The sequence below is a fragment of the Macadamia integrifolia genome, chromosome 11 (assembly GCF_013358625.1).
Source record: "Macadamia integrifolia cultivar HAES 741 chromosome 11, SCU_Mint_v3, whole genome shotgun sequence".
Classification (NCBI taxonomy): domain Eukaryota; kingdom Viridiplantae; phylum Streptophyta; class Magnoliopsida; order Proteales; family Proteaceae; genus Macadamia; species Macadamia integrifolia.
The window spans coordinates 6,370,581-6,391,500 of NC_056567.1; the positions used below are offsets into that span (position 1 = coordinate 6,370,581).

At 40.7% G+C, this 20,920-nt stretch overlaps 1 protein-coding gene across 1 annotated transcript; it reads left to right on the forward strand.

Annotated features, from left to right (window-relative positions):
• Window positions 1-577: 577 nt before the first annotated feature.
• Window positions 578-3,003, forward strand: LOC122092875 (basic salivary proline-rich protein 1-like). Its single transcript, XM_042663181.1, has 2 exons — window positions 578-1,835; window positions 2,137-3,003. The coding sequence occupies exons 1-2, from the start codon at window positions 578-580 to the stop codon at window positions 2,907-2,909; spliced, it is 2,031 nt and encodes a 676-aa protein (XP_042519115.1). The 3' UTR covers window positions 2,910-3,003.
• Window positions 3,004-20,920: the final 17,917 nt, after the last annotated feature.

The following is a 20,920-nucleotide window of genomic DNA, read 5'->3' on the forward strand; positions in this document are numbered from 1 at the left end:
ACCATCTAAATGAACTTTTAGTTAATTTGGTAGAGATAGCATTGCTTGTCTATTATCATTGCTTCCCTAGAATTATGTTAATTAGATTACAATTGTTGTCATTTATGCCTTTGGGACTCAATTAGAATAATTTATTATTTGTCGGAGATTCTGATGGAAAGAAAGACAAGAGTGTGAGGGCCAACTTGAGAAATAATTAGATTATCAGGGCCAACTTGGTGATCTCTAAAGACCACCAAGTACCTAGAAGCATTATCATTTCAAATATCCACAATTTGAATGATATATTTAAGTAAGGCTAATTACCAAGTACCATTGGCTCACCATCTTCCCCTGTCCATAAGTTCTAACACATCCACGTAAAGAGGCTATTAAGGATACTATGCAAAGCAACAGTAAACGCTGCGTGCAGTTATGGCTTTGTAGTTGTACCGCGTGAGTAATAGCACCTTTTCACTCCATGGAGAGAGTTGTTAGCCCAAGAAAGACTTGTCTAAAAGGAGAATCTGGGTTTACAACCAATCATTCAAAGTTAATGCAATTTCAATACATATAGAAGGTAGTTGCAGAAAACAAAATGGGTAGAGCTGTGGTGCGCCTAGTTGTGTGCCTTGCTCTTCTGACCATGCTTCTATTGGTTGCTGCAGATGATAAGAATGAAGGAAACAACAACAACAATGACGATGACAACAACAACAATGACGACGACAACAACAAACAAGAGGATGGAAAAGATCACGATAGTCCTCCTTCCAAAGATGGAAAAGATCACAATCCTCCACCTCCTCCAGAAGATGAAGGAAAAACGCACCATCCTCCACCTCCTCCACAGAAAGTACAAAATCCTCCTCCACCTCCCCCAGAGAAAGTAAAAAGTCCTCCTCCACCTCCACCAAAAAATGTAGGGAATCCTCCTCCTCCTCCACAAAAAATAGGGAATCCTCCTCCGCCTCCTCCAGTACAAAATTCTCCTCCACCTCCTCCGCAAAAAGTAGGGAATCCTCCTCCAGTAAAGAATCCTCCTCCGCCTCCTCTAGTTCAAAATCCTCCTCCACCTCCTCCACAAAAAATAGGGAACCCTCCTCCACCTTCTCCACAAAATGTAGGAAATCCTCCTCCACCTCCTCCACAAAAAGTACCAAATCTTCCCCCACCTCCTCAACAGGAATTAGGGAATCCTCCTCCACCTTCTCCACAAAATGTAGGAAATCCTCCACCTCCTCAACAAGAATTAGGGAATCCTCCTCCACCTCCTCCACAAAAAACAGAGAATCCTCCACCTCCTCAACAAAAAGTAGAGAATCCTCCTCCACCTCCTCAACAAGAAGTAGGAAATCCTCCTCCACAAAAAACAGAGAATCCTCCACCTCCTCAACAAAAATTAGAGAATCCTCCTCCACCTCCTCAACAAGAAGGAGGAAATCCTCCTCCACAAAAGGTAGAGAATTCTCCTCCACCTTCAGAGAATCCTCCACCACCTTCCCCAGAGAAAGTACAAAATCCTCCTCCACCTCAACAAGAAGTAGGGAATCCTCCTCCACCTCTTCAACAGGAACTAGGGAATCCTCCACCTCCTAAACAGGAAGCAGGGAATCCGCCACCAGCTCAACAGGAAGGAGGGAATTCTCCTCCACCTCCTCCAGAGGAAGTTCAGAATCCTCCTCCACCTCCTCAACAGAGAGGAGAGAACCCTCCACCTTCTCCCCAGAATGAGAACAAGGCCAAGTGCAAAGTGAAGAAGTACAAGAGTTGTTATGGTCAGGAGTTCAGTTGCCCTTCAAGTTGTCAAGGGGGAGATTGTGTGGTAGATTGCGAATCTTGCAAGCCCGTTTGTAGTAAGCCCATTTTTCTTATAATTTTAAACATAATTATGCCTTTCTCTCTGTATCTTGGGCTTTGAGTGCGCGTGATCTATCAAAAGCTATTTTTCACAACTTATCATTTGGTGAAAATAGCCATCCATGCTATAAAGGACACACACATATATATATATATATATATATATATTTTTGCATTGAGTAGAAATTTATATTTAAACTCAACATGCCTTATCCCAACTAAATGGGGTTCCTAAATGGATCCTTTATCTTAACTAGAATTCTTAACTAAGTAATTTCACTCTTTTATATACAACAGAGTGTGACATGCCAGGCGCAGTTTGCCAAGACCCAAGATTCATAGGTGGTGATGGCATCACTTTCTATTTCCACGGTAAGAAAGACCGCGACTTCTGTCTCATCTCCGACTCCAACGTCCACATTAATGCCCACTTCGTTGGCCGTCGCAACAAGGACATGCACAGGGACTTCACCTGGGTCCAATCCTTGGGAGTCCTCTTCGACTCTCACCGCTTCTACGTCGGTGCTCTCAAGACTTCCACTTGGGACCAGTCTGTCGATCGCCTCGCCCTCACTTTTGACGACGAACCCATCTTCCTCCCTCAATCTGAAGGTGCCACTTGGAAATCCACCTCCACCCCTGCTGTGTCCATCGCTAGAACACGCTCCACCAACTCTGTCACCTTCGAAGTTGAAGATAACTTCAGGATTATGGCCACGGTGGTCCCCATCACAGAGAAAGAGTCTCGGGTTCACAACTATGGCATAACTAAGGATGACTGCTTCGCTCATCTAGAGTTGGGCTTCAAATTCTATATGTTGAGCGAGGATGTTCATGGGGTGTTGGGTCAGACATATAGGAATGACTACACCAGTAGGGTTAAGATATCGGCGGAAATGCCTGTGATGGGTGGGGTTCGTGAGTTCTCCTCATCAGATCTATTCTCCATTGATTGCTCTGTCGCCCGCTTCCACCAAGGTCGGCTTCCGATCACTGGAACTACTTCTGAATATGCTAGTATGGAGTGTAGGAGTGGCGTGATTGGCCGTGGCATTGTTTGCAAGAAGTAAATTGATGTATTAATCTTTTGTGGCTTGATTGTTTCACTATGTTCCCATCTCATCATGTCATTTGATTAGAGTTACTTCTCCATGTTGTCAACTGTTCGACTTTGACCTAAATAATAGTTGATAAGTAATAAAACAAGTTTCATTGTTGATTACCTCATTTGTAGGTATGTTTAGTGCTTTTTGGCTTTTGAGCCTCCTCTTCTTTTTTTTTTTTTTTTTTTTAAGCTAGTTTATTGGACCCTCGAAAAATCTCCTCACCATGGAGTTCTGAACCTTTGATGGAGGAAGTTATTACCTTTTGGAATATGCATAATGTACATGGATTAGAAGTCAATGATGACACATGAGTCTAATTACATGATCACATAATTAATGGAGAGGAGATTCTCTCTTTTGCCAGGGTGAAGGAGAACATAACCCTGGTTTATTAAAGGCAAAAGTTTTATTCGATCATCAAAGAAAGAATAACCAAAAGTGAAGTGATCCAATGATTGAAATTTTAGGTCATCATTACCCTTCCAGTCCTATTGACGAAGTTCAACTATCCTTCCCTTGGAAATATAATGGTATCGATGGGTGAAAGGACACTTGATCTTCTATGTTAATATTGTGTTACATTTGTGCCCTAATCTGGTATAATATAAACTTTTATTAATAATTGATGTACTAGAAAGTGTCAGCACCGGTGACCTATGGATAGCTGTGGTGTACTGTTTGGATGGACGAGATGACCCCTCGTGTTAGTGCAGCTACTACCAAGACAATTGAAAGGATTTTAGACCTTCAAACCATGATAGATGTACCTCATTTATCTGCACAAACCCTTGTGGGAAACCCCCTCTCCAAATGGATAAAGGCACTGAAGAAATCAAGTCAAGAGAAGTACAACAAGGTCTAGCGGTTAGACCTCCTGGTGGATTTGTACTGTCTCATTTGGTATATTAGTTGTGGGACCCCGCATATCACGATCGTACTTTCCAGTATCTATTCTCATATATGGAACACCACTCCTAGCAATCAGTTAATAACACATGGAGTCAAAACGGTGGGTCTAAGTGGTCCAATAAAGGAATTATTGAGTTTCAGCTTTTGTTAGGGGCTAAGGCAAATAGGTCTAAGTTACCTTTGCCTACGTAAGGCTTTGTTTACAAACCTAAAGACATGGGAGGGAGAGAAAGAGGAAAAAGAAAAGAGAAAGGAAGAAGAAGAAGGGAAACCAAGGTCAGGCTTACCTCTTGCCTTCCGCATTTGCTCAATCAAGGTACGTGGTTCACCTCCACTTCTCCCTCTTCATTTTTATGTCTTTAAGTAGTTTGGTTTTGGGTTTTTGGTTGGGTTTGGGACTAAAATCAAGTGTCAGGGCTTGAGGTTTGAACGGACACACTTCCTTGTGTTTGTGAAACCCCAATGCATTCCATTCACCAAGAACCATGCTTGACAAGCTTAGGATAGTTGATTTGGGTGAAAAAATGTGATCTGATAGGTTCAAATGAAAGGTGGAGTGACCCTCTATAATCTCTCTGGATAAAAAATAGCCTTAGGTAGTTAAGTGATTGGGATTTGAGTTCAAATGCAGCTTTCAAACTGCCATCGGTAGACCATTGATCCACCAGTGGGACCTGATCGACTGCATCTTCCGATGGGTTGTGTTGTATTATTCTGAAAAATAGTTTAACAAATTTTATGGAATCTTCTTGGGGAATTTAACAGCTTCATTAACACTTAATTTACTCCATATTATTAGGTCATAACCAAGATTTCGGCTAGGCCTATTGGGGTACTTTTTGGGTGTTGAAATTTGGGTTTTCTTTCACTTAGTCAGCAGGCAAAGTGAGTGGTGGTCTGACTACCTTTATGGATTATTTTAATTTTATAGAACTATTGAATGCCATATCATACTTGTTCCTTTAAATTTATAACATCATGTATGATTTTCTTTTAATTATATCAATTGTTATATAAAAATTATTGTTATTGGTTACTATGAATAAGTGGGATCCAGTGTGGCCGAGGGGAATTTTTGTACCATGATCACCAAGTTGACTGATGCATCATATATTATGTGCACATTATTAGATAGGATTAAACATGGATAAGCGGTGTGACCGATGGTAATTCCAGTACCGTGTAAGCTATACTAACAACATGTATCTTAGATCTAGGCTCGGAGATGGGATATGGTGTGGTCGATGGTGATTTTGGTACTATGAGGGTAACAGCCGAGACTTTAGGGATGAGTCTCCTCATCGTCGGGGCCCCTTTCTCTTTCGAGTGTGCATCCACAAGCCTTGCACCACTACATCCCCGCTCTAAGACACATGGAGGCCGATTTCATAGATGACTCTCTCTCCCTCTCTCTCTTAACCCTTAGGGATTTTATCGGAACGAACATTAAACAATTGGAAAATATTGGGGATTGGGAAACATATAATTTGGAACAACCACCTAGAGTTAAGGCCTAGGACCCAATGGGTTGGCCCGATCTATAAGGAAATGACCAGAAATTGGTCAGGTCCAGAGGTGATGCTAAGTGTCATATTACAGAGTTGGGAAGGTGTTGGGCACCCACTCCTCCCGGCTGAACCAGTCTTCCTACTAGATGCTGAAGAATGAATATTTTCCTATAATTAGTCCTACACCGCATGCATGGTTAAGTTATTACTACAATACTATGTACAATACAACATATAAGTTAAAAGAGTTTACATTATGACTAGTTAAGTTGAGAGTTTATACTTGTGCTTAACCCCTATTTTGAGTCGAGAGAGGTAGGCCCCTGATGATTCAGTCACAGACTTTGAGAGATGTTCCCTGGCTCAAGTGGAAGTGGATTTGGCTATCTACTTTCTTTTCTTGGAGATTTCAGACTTCCTACAACCCTTCTCATCCTCTAGAGATCTATAGGAATTTTTGGCAAAGTTCTAAGGTTCAGGCATGATACTGATGGGATCAGAAGAATTTGGGGAAGATGGGGCTAAGAAAGACTTTCCAAGGCATTCCTAAAGGTTGGGGATTTTTCTACATTTTTTTGTGTATTTTTTGATTTGTTTGTTTTGGCACACAAACCGAGGTAATGGGATTGGAGAGTTTTTTGGCAGAATTTTGACTACGGTAAGTTAGGATGAGGAAAGTGAAGGATGAAGGGTTTTCTCCACACTTTAGGACACTCAGGAGGGTAGGCAGCTCAGCAGGAAAGTGGCAGGTGAAAGGGTAGAACCTTCTGTGTCTTGAGATCGATGAATAGTCCCCTTTGTATAGAGATTCAGACCCAAAATGGTGAATATTCGTGGGGATGCAAAAAATAGCAAAAAATAGCGTGGGCTGCACATATTTGGGTCGCACCCCATTTTAAATTCTCATAGGGCCACCAAATTTTTGCATGGTCGCAGGAAAAGAATATTCCCCTAATCAAATATATGTTGATCCTACCCTCCGTAGGGCCTCTAGATTTTGGGTGTGACTCTGGGAGATTTGGTGGTTCAATTTGCATGCACCATACATTGTTGGAATCGTCTTTCCGAGTACTAAACATCAGTATGGTTGTCGAGCCTTTTCTTTTGGCTCAAAATCATTAGGGATTTGCAAGGAAGGGCTCTTACCCTATTGTACCCAAGAGACATTCGACAATCATTTTCATGTCGTTCCAACATTGTTGAAAAATTCTCAAATCCAAATCCTAAATGTATAATGTGTTATCATCGAGTGCCACAAGATCAGGCATGGATTGGCCTTGTATAGATTAGGTTTTTGGGTTGAGCTAGGGTTTTCATGTTGAGTTTGTGTTGATTTGGAAGCCCAAATACTCCTCTAATCGAAAGCGTAGATTGCATGCATATCCTATAAATCATCATTGTCGAGGATAGGTAACAAAATCGGGTGTCTACAGGTGCCACAATAGCCATACTAACTATAAACTGTATCATTATGAAAGGTAAGTATGTTATTGTGGTTAGGAATAACTACCCTATGCTATGGCCCCTTAATAATAGGTGAGGTGTTGGATAACCCATTGTGGTAGGTTTGATGACACTTTTTGGGATGTCTTTCCCCAATACGATGTGATGTTGTAGGATATGAAAACTAGCTTAGAGTGGCCGATGGTGAGTGTGGTATCGTGGCTGCTAGGATGGGGTTATCAAGAGTTTGTTGGGTGACCGAGGGCACATTCTAGGACTAGAAGGCTCCTAATCGCGATTAGAGTTTGTATCGATGGATGACCAATGTGTGATTTTTGGGACCAAAGATACTATCTAATGTGTTGCAATAGTATTATACCCAACTTAGTTGTATGTTAGGTGGATAATAATAAAATGAATTGTACCATACTCACATGAAAACTATCACTCATTGGGCTTAGTGAAGCTCACACCACATGCGTGTTTCTTTCTAGATGATGATGCAGGTATTATGGTACCGATGGTTAGTGATACATTCTCGTCCGTGGCTGAGTATGATGGGGACTGGCAGATGCTAGAGTATGAGGAGCATTACATAGACTGTATATGTGATAACTTTGCATATAGTGCATTGTGACTAAGGGGTTGTTGTCGTTTGTCATTATCTATTTTGTATTTTTGGATGTTATTACTATGGATATTTATAATATATTTCATGATACTTACATCTTTTAGATAAAACACAATTATTGTAATAACATTATCAATTCTAGAATTTCCCCAATGCAAGAATCATCTTTATATACTATCTTATTTCCGTTGCATCTGATTTTAGATTGGTTATAGCTATGGATTGTGATATTTAAGGTACTACTTCAGAGATCCTAGCAGTGTTGTAGGACGGGTAAGCATCCTAATCATATGTCAGACACCTAAGCAAGGGCAGAGCATGATATAGTAAAAATGGAAAGCCTAAAATTTTCTCACATTGACCTTATAAGTTAGAATTCTAGATCATCTACTCGAACATGCACATAGTTACTTATAGTGATTCCTCATTTTAAACACAAAAACATCAAAGAGGTAATGTAATTTTTATTTTTGGTAATGGGGAAATATCCATAAAAATATGGCTAAAGAAAAAATAATCTCAAAATTACAAAGTGTCTTCAAGAAATGAAAAAAAAAAATGTTCTCCTTGAAACTATGTTGGTTTTCAAGAAATGAAAATCATGATGATGCAATGATTGCTTTTATATGCCTATCTCTCTCCTCAAATCTTTTTTTTTTTTCCTTTATATATATATATATATATTTATATTTCTTGACAGCCAAACTTAGCTTGAATTAAAGATTATTTATAAGGGAATAAAACGAGATGGCTCTAAGTAATGGGGACGATTCCTTATTATTGGTTCATGCCACGAGAGAGTCTATCTTAGAACTATCATATTTACTAAATGGTCCCATAACTAGTATCCGGTCTTATTTAAGAATGGGAAAATCTAGTTCCGGTTCCTTAATGGTTTTAGGCATTCAAATCTCAAACACTCAATAATTTCTAAAATTTGTAAGTAAAAATAATTAAATAGATTCCTTGTTAGTAATAAAAATTAAGTAAAAAGACATATTACCCTTATATAAGTTAATATGGTGCCAAGATTCATGGAGGGTAGTTTTTGGTATTTGGATGGGGCTTTTGTCCCCATCCAAAGGTCTTATGTGCCATCGTGTAAAAAAAATTTCACCAAGTTATAACTAGTAAGAGTCGGTAGGATTGAGGCAGAGAGACCCTATCTCTCCTATTCTTTTCATCTTGGCTGAAGAGGTCTTATGTAGAGGCTTAAAGGCCTTAGTGCACGGCAGGCAGATGAAGTCTCTTCCGGGTCCCAGAGGTATTTTTACCCCTTTTCATCTTCTTTTTGCAGATGACATTTTTATCTTTATGAATGCGTCTACGAATTATATGAGAAATCTTTAGTCGTTCCTGGTTAAATACAAGCTTTTTCAGGTCCGAAATTTAACCTTGACAAGAGTAGGCTTTTCTTTGGTAAAGTAGCCCCTCACAGGAAATAGTTTATCTTTGAGTTTTTGGGGGTTCATTCTGCCAGACTGCCAACTAAATATCTGGGAGTGGAGATATTCAAGGGAAAGGTTAAGAAGGACTATATTTTGCCTTTATTAGATAAAAAAAAATGGCAGGTTAGTAGGGTGGAAGGGGAGACTCTTGTCAATGGCAGGTAGGCTGGAGCTAGTTCGATCAGTGATCTCTTGCATTCCCATCCATAATTTCGCTATTTACTAGTGGCCTCAATACTCTATCAAGTTGGTAGAAAAATGGATGCAAAAGTTTATCTGGTCCGGCGATTTGGAAACGGGAAAAAAAATAGTGGTGAAATGGGATGATGTTTGCAAGCCCAAGCGTGAGGGAGGTCTGGGGATTAGAAGGGTGAGGGATGTAAATTTGCGTGCTTACGTAAACATGCATGACAAATAAAGCATGAGGGATCTTGTACGAGTAAATTCTTTCGAGCTCACTTTCTCAAGGATGATGGCTCTCTGAAATCAGGTCAGATCTCCTCCTCTATCTGGACTGGTCTTAAAAAGGTCTGGAATTTTATCTCGTTCCAGGAACAATGGACAATAGGGAATGGCCAAGACGTTAGGTTTTGGTCTGATTGTTGGTTGGATAAGATGTCAATAGAGAAGATGTTGGGTGAGGATGAAAACTCTAGTTTCTCTAAAAACAAAGGTTTCTGATTTCATCACTCTTAATAGATTGGTCTTCCCAAATGTCGACTCCGATGCCATGACTAGAATTTTTGAGATGGCACAAAAAATTGTTATTACTAACATGGAGGATGTTTGCCAATGGCGCCCCACCTCTTCAGGGATTTTCACAATTAAATCAGCTTGAGATTCTGTGAGATGCCTCGCCCCTAAGGTGGGATGGTACTCCATTTCATGGCAGTCCCACATTCAGCCGCATCAAGTGACTTTTGGCTGGCGGATGTTCAAAAATAGACTTTCAACAAGTGATCTTGTGCAGGCTCATGGAATTACAATGACCTCTAAGTGTGATTTATGTGGTATGCAGATGGAATCCAAAAATCATTTTCCTTTCTTGCGGTTTTGCAAAATATATGTGGCAGAAATTTTGCAACTGCTTTAACATGCAATGGCTTGATCATGTCGAGTTGGAAGCAGCTCTAAATTGGTGGAAGGCCAGGGCGAAAGAAGGTTTTTTCAAGGTTATCTGGAAAAAAGGGTTCGTCTTAATTCCCTTCTTCATCTGGTTGGAGAGAAATTCTACAAGGTATGAAAATGAAAAAAAAAATCGGTAGACTGGTGCTTTGAATTGGTAAGAGGTGAAATAAGCGCCCAATCTTATGTTCATCATGGCTTTTCAATCTCCATCTCAGATCTGCTTTGCTATAAAAGATTGGGTATCTCTGGTATCAAGTGCCGCCCTGGGCAGATTTATGAAATTTTTTGGTGTCTGCCTCTTTCTGGTTGGTGGAAGGTTAATACAGATGGGTGCTCCCTTGGAAACCCATGGAAGGTTGGGGCTGGTGGAGTGCTTTGCAATGATAAAGCTGAAGTGGCGGGAAACTTTAGATTCTTCCTAGGGGTTCTTACAAATTTTGAGGCTAAGTTCTTGGCGGTCATGTCCGGTATCGAGCTTGCCAAGTCCCTTGAGATCCCAAAGTTATGGATTGAATGTGACTCGGTGGCCATGGTTACCCTGTTGCTTAAGAAGAAAGTCCCGTGGATTGTTTGGCAAAGATGGTTAAATTGTTCCCAGTATCTGAGCTCAATTGAGTGGAAAATTTCTCATTGCTTTCGGGAAGTAAATTTGGTAGCAGATTTTCTTTTAAAAACCACCGCGCATCTAGAAGTCTCTTCCCTAGTGACGTCTTGGTCGTCCCTGGTCAGGATGGAGTTGGAAATGGATGCTACTCGTCGGCCAAGATTCAGAATATTTTGATTATGTTTGCTAATTTTTTTTCCTCTTTCTGTGAGCGCTTTTGCTGGTTTTCTCTTCCTGGTGATGGCAATGCCGAAGGTGGGTTGGGTTAGTCAGCCTTAGCTGCCCTGTCAAGTCTTAAGTGTCTTTTGTGGTTGTTAAGTGTGTTTGCCTTGTTCTGCTGATGGCAATGCCGAAGGTGGAACTCGTGCAATCCCTTTTTGACCATGTGAGAGGTGTGGGTTCCTTCCCTCCCTCTTTTTCTGTACATTATTTATTTTTTCTTTTATAATTAATATACACGAATTTCTAGTGAAAAAAAAAACTAGTAAGAGTCGGTTATAAAAGAAATATAACCCCCCTTTTTTAATAATTACAAGATAACCCTTAAATAAGCTATTAGTATGAACTATTATTTAATAACTAAATATTTATCTTAAACGATTCCTGATTGTATTTATAAATATTATAAATATATATATATATACTTGTTGTAATACACTAGATCCTGGAAACTCTAATCAGGGTGAAGTAAACCAGGGCATATGGTTTGAGAGTGTAGGGAAGGTGTTTATACAATAAACAAGCATAAAGTGTATGTATGAGATGATGTGGGTACATTTCATGTTATGATGTGTTACACCCATGCCCCTGATCCGATCAAATTTGAACTTTGATAATAAGTGATGCATCGAAGAGCATCAGCACTGGAGACTTGTGGATAGTAACAGTTTACTGTATGGAAGGAAGAAATGGTCCTTCTTCCCAATACAGACTTTGTCGAAACTCTTGGAAAGGTTTCAGACCTCCCAAGCCTTGGTGGTAAGTGACCTAAACAACCCTCTCATATGTGATATATGGTAAACACTCTCCATATGACTATGCACATATGATACCCTACTTTTAAAACCTAGTTTACTTACATGGTTGACCCAATTTAATCATGCAGGACTCGAACCAGAGAGGGTTAAGGCAGATTCCATATAGACCATGATGGCAAGGGCGACTTTGAACACAGGTTGGCCAAACAAGTCTGAGCCAGTGCCAAAGGAGACAGGTGTACCCAAGCCGTGTACATACACGTATCATAAGGCCATGTACAGGTAATGCTGGTATGTAGCCGTATCCTAAAGTGTATACGTATTATATATCTTGTGCCGAGAGTGAGATACATTCTAAGAGTTGAATTCCATCGAAATCTCAATTGTTTGGCTAAGTTTTAACCAATAGGTGGGCGGTCACAGGCGGACGAATCCGCCCACCTGTGTGACCCACCCATGTGGTTACTAGATATTTTCTAGTATTAATAGTACTTATTGTGTTTTTCCTTTTTCTCATTTAATGCATTAAAGAGTGGGTGAGAAGAGTAAAGAAGAGAGAAAAGAAAGGAAGAAAAGAGAACGAAGAAGAAGAAAGGAAAAGAAAAAGAAGAAGAAATGATTTTAAGCGACGCCGAGGTTTGATCTTCTCATTCCGACACCAAAAAAGTGATCCCCAACTCGAGACCTACGATTTGATGTGAGCAAAGGCTATACTTCTTAAACTTTTGCAAAACCCCAAGCGAAACCCTTGATTTGGGTAGAGTTCCTTGAGATCATGTTAATCCCACTTGAGATGATGAATCTAACGTTTAATAGATGGTCTATGTGTTGATTTTGAAGGTTTAAAGAAGTGTTTACAAGATTTGAGAAGCATTGGTGATTTCTTGAGTTAAGAGGTGATTTTGGGGTTTTGGAAGAGTTCTTGAGCAAAGAAGGTAAGATTGCTTTTCAATCCTTAAATCTAACTTAGATCTAGGTTGAAATCATCTTATAAGACCTTAGATGCGAAAATGTGATTGGAACAGCCCCATTTGGTTTTTCCAATCGAGGAGCATTTCAAAGGAGAAAACTGATTTTTGCCCCCACAGGTGGGTGAAGACTGACGGGTGAAGCCGCCTGCCTGTTGGGGTAGCACCTTTTCTCCAACAAGCGGGCGAACTTGCCTGCCTGAGGGGGCCATCAGTTGAACTGGCGGGCTATCTGGCCCACCTGTTGGACCGACGGGCAATGATAGGTGGGCTGTCTGGCCCACCTGTTGACCCACCAATTGGATATTTGAGCTCGAATGGGACCAAAACAGGCGGGCAACCTTCTTTTATGATTTTAAACATGATTTAAACATGAAACATCATTAGTTTTGACCCCAAAGTGGTGAAATGCTAACCTATAGGTTCCACTAGAATTTACATTTCTCACGCCGGATCTCACCTGTACCGACCGTGAGCTTTTGTACCCAATAAGTAAGTGGGGAGAGGACATTTGACTTTATTTTAAGGCTTATTTTTACACCATTAAATTGTATCTAGACTAGCCATGTCATCATGCAAATTATGTGTAGATTAGCCATCCTCCTGTGCCATTCGCACACATTACTTGTGTATTCTAAATAAATGATTTATGATATGTGTGTTGTGTTTTACACTCTCAATGCTAAATGATTGATGTGCTTATGTGATGAATGGTTGGATTACTATGCATGATGCATTATTAGACTAGACGCTGTAGCCAGCTTGGAAATGAGTGCATTAGTGGCCCGTGGTATGGGACGCGGTAGCACTATGCAATCGTACTTTGTCATATAGGAGCATGTGGTTTAGGATTATCATTCCCTGTGCTATGACCCTTCTCAACAGGGGTTGAGGTGTTGGGTTTTCACTTGGGGGGAAGCAGTGGTCGTGGTTGTCGGGTCATTGTGGCTGCTAGAAATATGTCCGGTTGGTCATTAGGACAGTTGGTAACCTCAGTGGTATATTCAAGAGGGCCAATCGTACTGCTTTTAAATTACCAGGATTGGCACCTTTACATTTCTGTCATTTACTTTTATGTTTAGAGCCTGTAGTCGGCATGCTTTACTTTTCTGAGTACTCACGGTGGGCCTTCTCCTACAACCCTACGGGTGTATCGTGGGATGGAATTCGTGACTTTTACCCAGGGCATACACGCACTGTAATTGTGAATAGCACATAACCTAAGACTTAATAATATTATTTAGGTGGATAAGATTAAAATGAATTACATGGCATATAGTGCATATAGATGTGAATGTTTGTGTGGTCCTTCTTTTTCCTTACTGAGCTAGTGAGCTCATCTCACGTGCACACCTCTTTTAGATAATTTTACAGGTCACCCACCTGAAGATCAGGTGTCGAGCCCCACAGTCGAGTTTCCTGTTGAGGATTGGTGGGTCCCAGAGGAGTATGAGCATGGTGTTGATTGCATGTGTAAGGGCTATGCTGCGGGACCGCAGTAATGACACCGTACAGGATTTTATTTTTTGATTCTTTTGATGACCTCCCTTTTGTGTACTTGATACGTAAATTGTTATTATTTTTGTGTAAATATCATGCCTGCAGGCCCACCTGTACTTAGCTATATACTACAATTTGGATATCAAGTATATTGGGGATATTTACAGGTAATTTAAGTCTTCCGTTGAATTTTTGAACACTTATCTTAGATGTGGGTATGCTGTGGTTGGGTACTGTATCAGATGATCCTGGCAGGTTTGGGTTAATTGAAGTTAACTCGGTCACCGGTCCAGTTCTGTGTAAACAGGGTGTGACAATGGTGGTATCAGAGCTTAATGCTCTATCCACTCACAGCATACCATTTAGACCCCATAGAATCTATAATAGGAAATGGGATTGGGTAAATATAAAACATATTAAAGAATTAAAAGCCAAAAAAAAAAAATGGTTACATCTAATTATTGCATTTCATGGCATGCGTTAGAGAAAGCTTTCTTGGAATTATTAAAAGATTAGTTATTTGATTGCATAACCCATCAAGTACGGATTTAACAAAATTTCGGCAGCATAACAACGCTAAAACAAGATTTTTCAAAATTTTCAAATAGAAGCACCAGATAGACAACATACATATATGAATAAGCATAACCAACAAAGGCTAACTAATATGAATAAGCATAATCAACAAAGGCTAACTAATGTTGTTACAACCGAATTACAATAAGTTTGTTAAGCAGACAAAACTAACTAAAAGTCACCAACAACATCATAACACCACAGTAGCAAGTCCAAATTATAGAGAAAAGTATAAAAAAAAAATATCGTCCACCATAAACACATAAACAACATAGAGACAAGTAAAAAGTTGATTAGAATAGGCAAGCTAAGTCCTCAGAGAGCCTCATCATCATCTAGCTCTACTACTCCATCCCTTCTAGGCCTTGATTTAACATTGAGCCGATGATCGTAGTAATCAAACCTCGCATTCACTAGTTGCACATCCCTCTAGAGCCGGGTAAAGTCCGTTGAAATAGCATTGGCCATTGTGTCCAAATCCTTACTCAATCTTAAGAAGAAATTCTATAATGTAGCCTGCTTTTCTAAGATATTTTCCTCTCTAGTAGCACTCTCATCTAGTCTTCTCAAAAGCTGATCTTACCTATCTTTCAAGGCCCTCATACTGGTCATCATGCTCTCAAAGTCAAATACGCTACTCTCAAGTGGTGGGGCTCTATCCTGTGGATCTGCAACCCTTGTAAAGTCAGGACCAACATCTCTTGAATCAAGAAGCTCCTCCTCGAGGATATCCTCGTCCAGAAAATCCTCCTCCTCGAATTGAGGAACATAATCCTTATCCTCACTATTTTTCTCCTCCTCCATGTGGACATCCTCCTTGTGGACATTCCCCCTATTCCTACCTCCTTGAGCTCCTACCCTCTGAGGTACATCCATAAGAGCTTGGAGACCCATCCTGCGTAGGTTTTCCCTGCTAAATTTATCCGTTGGAGTCTTTCCCTCCTCACCACTCAAATCCACCCCCAAAGAACTCGAAAACCCTGGTGAGGGTCCTACCATATGGAAAGCCTCCATCCTCAGGATGTGTGGTATGATGCTCCATAGTCTTAAGTATAATGTAGGGCAAGCATAAATGCTTAGCACCTCCCTCCAAGGCCTTGTAGATGCAGAAGGCTATGTAGGTTGCCTTGAAGCCCACTTAGTTCCTATGACCTCCTATAGGGAGCAAATTAAATTAAACCAAGCGAGCAAATACATGAGCCTTCAGGTTGAATGTCATCTCGAAATCCGAACACACCTTGCTACCACTAAAGGTCTCGTAAATGTGGTCCTGCATCTCCAAACTTAAGGATGGGCCCATAGGCTTACTCTGTGGGGGGCTATAGAATTGATGCCCAACTAATGACATATCTAAAATACTAGCATGAGTGTCCACAGTCAAATGAATGTTCATCCCCTTCACCATGGTGGTGATTGAGTACTCCCCATACTAGTAAGAGACCTCCAAATTATAATAAAATCTTCGAACAAGGTGTTCATAGCATGGGCAGTCAATATTAAGGATGGACTGCCAACCCAGTGCAGTAAACCTCTCTTGTAGTTGAATCTTATTGAAATCATAAGTTACCATGGTTTTCTCCATCACTACAGACTTCTTTAGAAAGGTCTACCAATTCGTTGCTGCCCTCAAACTCTGGAAGAGTCCCTTATCATAGTCTTGAGGATCTATGGGGGCATGTCCTTGTGGCCTTGTACGAAGGGCTGAGGAACTAGTCCCTACACCCTTCCTTTTTGAAGTTGTGGCCCTACGTCTATTGGAAGAGGATGTGGGTTCCTTGCTCTTGCGGGAAGACATCCTAATAAGAAAGAGAAGAAATAGTGATAAGTAAGAATGTTGCATGACAAAGGAGTATAAAGCATGGCAAGTGAGAAGTGATGGAAAGTCTCATAAGAATTTCCTCAAGTGGGATAATTGGTGTCAAATGATGGAAAACCCCAATTTCAATGTGCAAGTTCAATCCAAGAGAATGAAAATCCCATAAAAGTGTTGAACTTGAAGCTTACATGTCAATGATAGTAATACCTATCATTATACAACAAAGAATATGCAAAGAAATTTCTATTATGACATTGAGGTGCAAGGAATGAGAGGGATTCAAAGTTGTTCACAAGTATGGATTCAAAGTGTAAGTCAAACATCATTGCACCAACAATTAATGGTAAGTGATTCAAAGTTGTTCACAAGTATGGAATGAAGTGAAGAGAATCATAGAAACCCTAGAAATTTTTTTTTCAAGAAACCTACCACAAAAGAGATGGATTTTTATGGAAAATAGATGGAATTGCAAACATATACAAGTTTTCATGATATTTCCAACAATGTAAGTGCAAATCAAGGATGAGAAATCCCATTTGAGTTGTTAGTTGGGGAGAAAAGGGAAGAAATAGAAGAAAACCCCAAATTAGAGAAATTAGGGCACGGTTTGGGATTTTCTCTCATAGATTGGGTAGTAAAGCCCAAAACTATGAATTAGTCACAAAGGAAGCATCATATTCTCATAGAATGATTATTCTATGGAAAGAAACATGAAAAAATCAAGTTTTGGGAAGTATAAATGGATTCAACACCCAAAATATATGTTCCAAGAAGAGAAATGGAGAAGAGACTTACTTAAGAGTGAAAGGCGCTTGAATCTTCCAAAATCCGTGGAATCGTTGAGTGAAATCGTGAGTGGATGCGCCAAGTAACCCTCCAAAATCGCCCTGAGTTGAGCCTAAGGTAGAAGATGGGAGAAATGAAGATCGAAAGAGGCTTAAAAGCCCCTTTAATGTCCGCCTCGGGTTGGACCGGATGGCAAAAAAAAAATCACGTGGGACCGCCATCCTACTTGTTGAAGTGCTAGCACAGTACTCTCAGGGCTAAGCTGTGGCTGGATGCAAGACATCATACACTACAATACCCCGTGTTTTGGCATATGATTATGTGGCCAGGTTGAAAGTTTAAGGTCAATCTAAGAGTGTGTGAACCATAGAGTGAAATTGATTTCGTGGGCTATGGCATAGAATGGGAAATAATTATGTGCTTATGTAAATTCTAAGGTACTTAACCAATGTTTTGTGTACGGTATGATCCAGGTGCAAGGACACGATGGTACGCACTAGATCCGGTAGCAATGTACGAGGAACCTTATGTGGTCCTCGTCCTATCGGTCGACCACCAAATCCTCGAAGGTCCCGCTCTGTGGGGCAAACCCCACTTCCACAATCTCAAGAAACCCTTGACCAGGGTGTGGCACAAAGGGACCCACCTTTGACCACACTTCCGGATCCTCCACCTGTCATCACTCCTAGTGATGTTGCGACCATAGTTCAGCAGTCATAGCAAGCCTTCCAGCAACAAATGCTCCAGCAGTAGCAGGCATTTATGGCTGCTATACAGCAACAGTTAGACCTTCCTCAACTCGGTCAACATCCTCGGATAATTACTCCACAAGACCCACCTGTAGGGTCTGGTATGGGACCACAAGCTGGAGGTACACCTCCAATTCTGCCACTCACCACTCCTCTATATACGGTGCCCCCTCCATACCCTTATTATTTGGCATATACACCCAATTGCCCGTCGACGAATAATACGACAAGGGTAATGGAATATTTCAAGAGGAACTTGCCACCTGTATTTTCTAAGGTGGGGAGTGATCCTCTAGAGCTGGACCAATGGATCCAAGAGCAGAAAAAGATATTTGAGGTAGCTGAGTGCACTGAGGCATAGAAGCTTATTTGTGCATGGTTGCAACTCAAGAATGAAGCCAACTCTTGGTGGTAAGCCTCTAAGCCTATATTGTTTGCCACACATCCGGAGCCCACATGGGAGCAGTTTAAGGAGTTGTTTTTAGTAAACCATTACCCTCGTAGCTTTAGAGACCGTAAAGAGACGGAATTCATGGCCTTGACTTAAGGGAATAAGACTATCCTTGAGTATCAGCAGCAATTTGAAAGTTTGTTCCATTTTTTCCCCTAGGCATATGAGGTCAGTTGAAGAAAAGGCTACAAGGTTTCTGAAGGGATTAAAGGCATCTATTGGGTCAGTGCTCGAGGTCTTAGATTTGACAGATTATAGCCAGATTGTGCAAAAAGCTAAAACCATGGAAGATAAGCAGAAGGGAGAGGAATCCCTCACACCTGGATTGTGGAAGAGGACTAATCCATTTTCAGACATGGGCAACTCATCCAAGGTATACAGTGGGTTGTATAGTACTGGGTCTACATATAGACAGCCCTATAGGCAATCTGGCTACCTTCCTCGACCAGCTGGTGGTCCGAGCTCTACATCTTTTCGCCCGAACACTAGTACGGTGCCTACAGTCATAAGGCCACCCCATCCCCCATCTACATCAGGTCAAGTACAAAGGGGCCTTGCCCCAGTTTCAGAGTCACAGATCCATTGCTTTAATTGTCACTCTTATGAGCATTTTGCTAAATACTGTCGAGTCAAACCAGCCTTACCATCCAGTCAGCCCTCTATGTACAGACCTCCCTTAACTCGGAGGAATCAACCGCAAGGAAGAATGTATGCCTTATCAGTTGAGGAAGCTGAGGCTAGCACGGAAGTGGTAGTAGGTACATTTTAATTTAAAATTTTTCTTATGCTGAATTTTGATGACCTGCTATACTTATATGCATTGTTGCACTAGGTGTTCTACCTATATCGGGTATACCAGCCTATGTCTTGTTTGATTCAGGAGCTACACATTCGTTCATATCTAAGAGATTTACTGAGAAACATGGTATGTCACCCAAGACACTAGATCATGAGATGATTTTTTAGTATGCCTACAGGAAAAGTTACACAGTTGAAGGAGGTGTATGGGTCATGCCCAGTTGAAATCAATGGAAAGAAAATTGAATGCACAACTCATCAAATTCAACATGTAGAATTTTGACGTTATACTGGGCATGGATTGGTTGTTGGCCCATCGAGCAAATGTGATGTGTGCCAAAAAATTAATTAGGGTGACAAATGATGTAGGGAAAGAACCGGTATACCAAGCAGATAAAATAAAACGGGCTAGAAAGGTCCTCATCTCCGCTCTTCAAATGGTAAAGTTATTGGAAAGTGGATGTCAGGGCTACTTAGCATCGGTACTTGATGTTGATGCAAAGGTTACACCTCTAGAAGAGGTAGAGTTGGTTAAAGAATTTCTCGACGTCTTTCCAGATGATCTGATGCATCTACCGCCTGATAGAGAGTTAGAATTTACTACAGACTTGATTCCTGGAGCAGCTCCAGTGTCAAAAGCTCCATACAGGATGGCACCAGCCGAATTGAGGGAGTTACAGATGCAGTTGCAAGAATTATTGGAGAAGGGGTTTATTTGCCCAAGTGTTTCACCTTGGGGTGCCCCTGTATTGTTTGTCAAGAAGAAGGATGGCAGTTTGCGTATGTGCATCGATTATCAGGAATTGAATAAGTTAACCATTAAGAACTGATATCCATTGCCACGCATTGATGATTTGTTTAGCCAACTACAAGGTGCAAATGTATTTTCAAAGATAGACCTTAGGTCAGGCTATTATCAGCTCTAGATAAAGAGCGGTGACATACCCAAGACAGCTTTCAGGACTCGGTATGGTCACTATGAGTTCCTATTGTTATCTTTTGGATTAACCAATGCACCGGTAGCATTTATGGATTTAATGAATTGAGTATTTCATGATGTCCTGGATAAATGGGTAATTATTTTTATTGATGACATCTTGATCTACTCTAAGATGGAAGAGGAGCATACTCAACACCTGAGGATGGTATTACAAAGGCTGAGAGAACAACAATTGTTTTCCAAATACAATAAGTGTGAATTTTGGCTTAAGCAAGTTGGATTCCTTAGACACGTAGTGTGTCTAAGGATGGAATCAAGGTGAATCCTGATAAGGTGAAAGCAGTAGTAGAGTGGGAAAACCCAAGAATATTGCAGAAATTAAAAGTTTCTTGGGTATAGCTGGGTACTACCGATGCTTCATTGAGAATTTTGCTCGGATCTCAGCACCAATGACTAAGTTAACCAAAAAGGGGGTAAATTTTGAATGGACAGAGGAATATGAGAAGAGTTTTCAGGAATTAAAGAAAAGGTTGGTGTCAGCCCCTGTGTTGACCATCCCTGAAGGCACAGGTGGAATGACAATCTACACTGATGCTTCTAAGGTCGGGTTGGGTTGTGTTCTCATGCAACGCGTTGAGGTGATAGTATCCCGATAACTAAAGGAATATAAGAAGAACTACCCCACTCATGACTTGGAACTAGCCGCAGTCATTTTTTACCTAAAGATTTGGCAACATTATTTG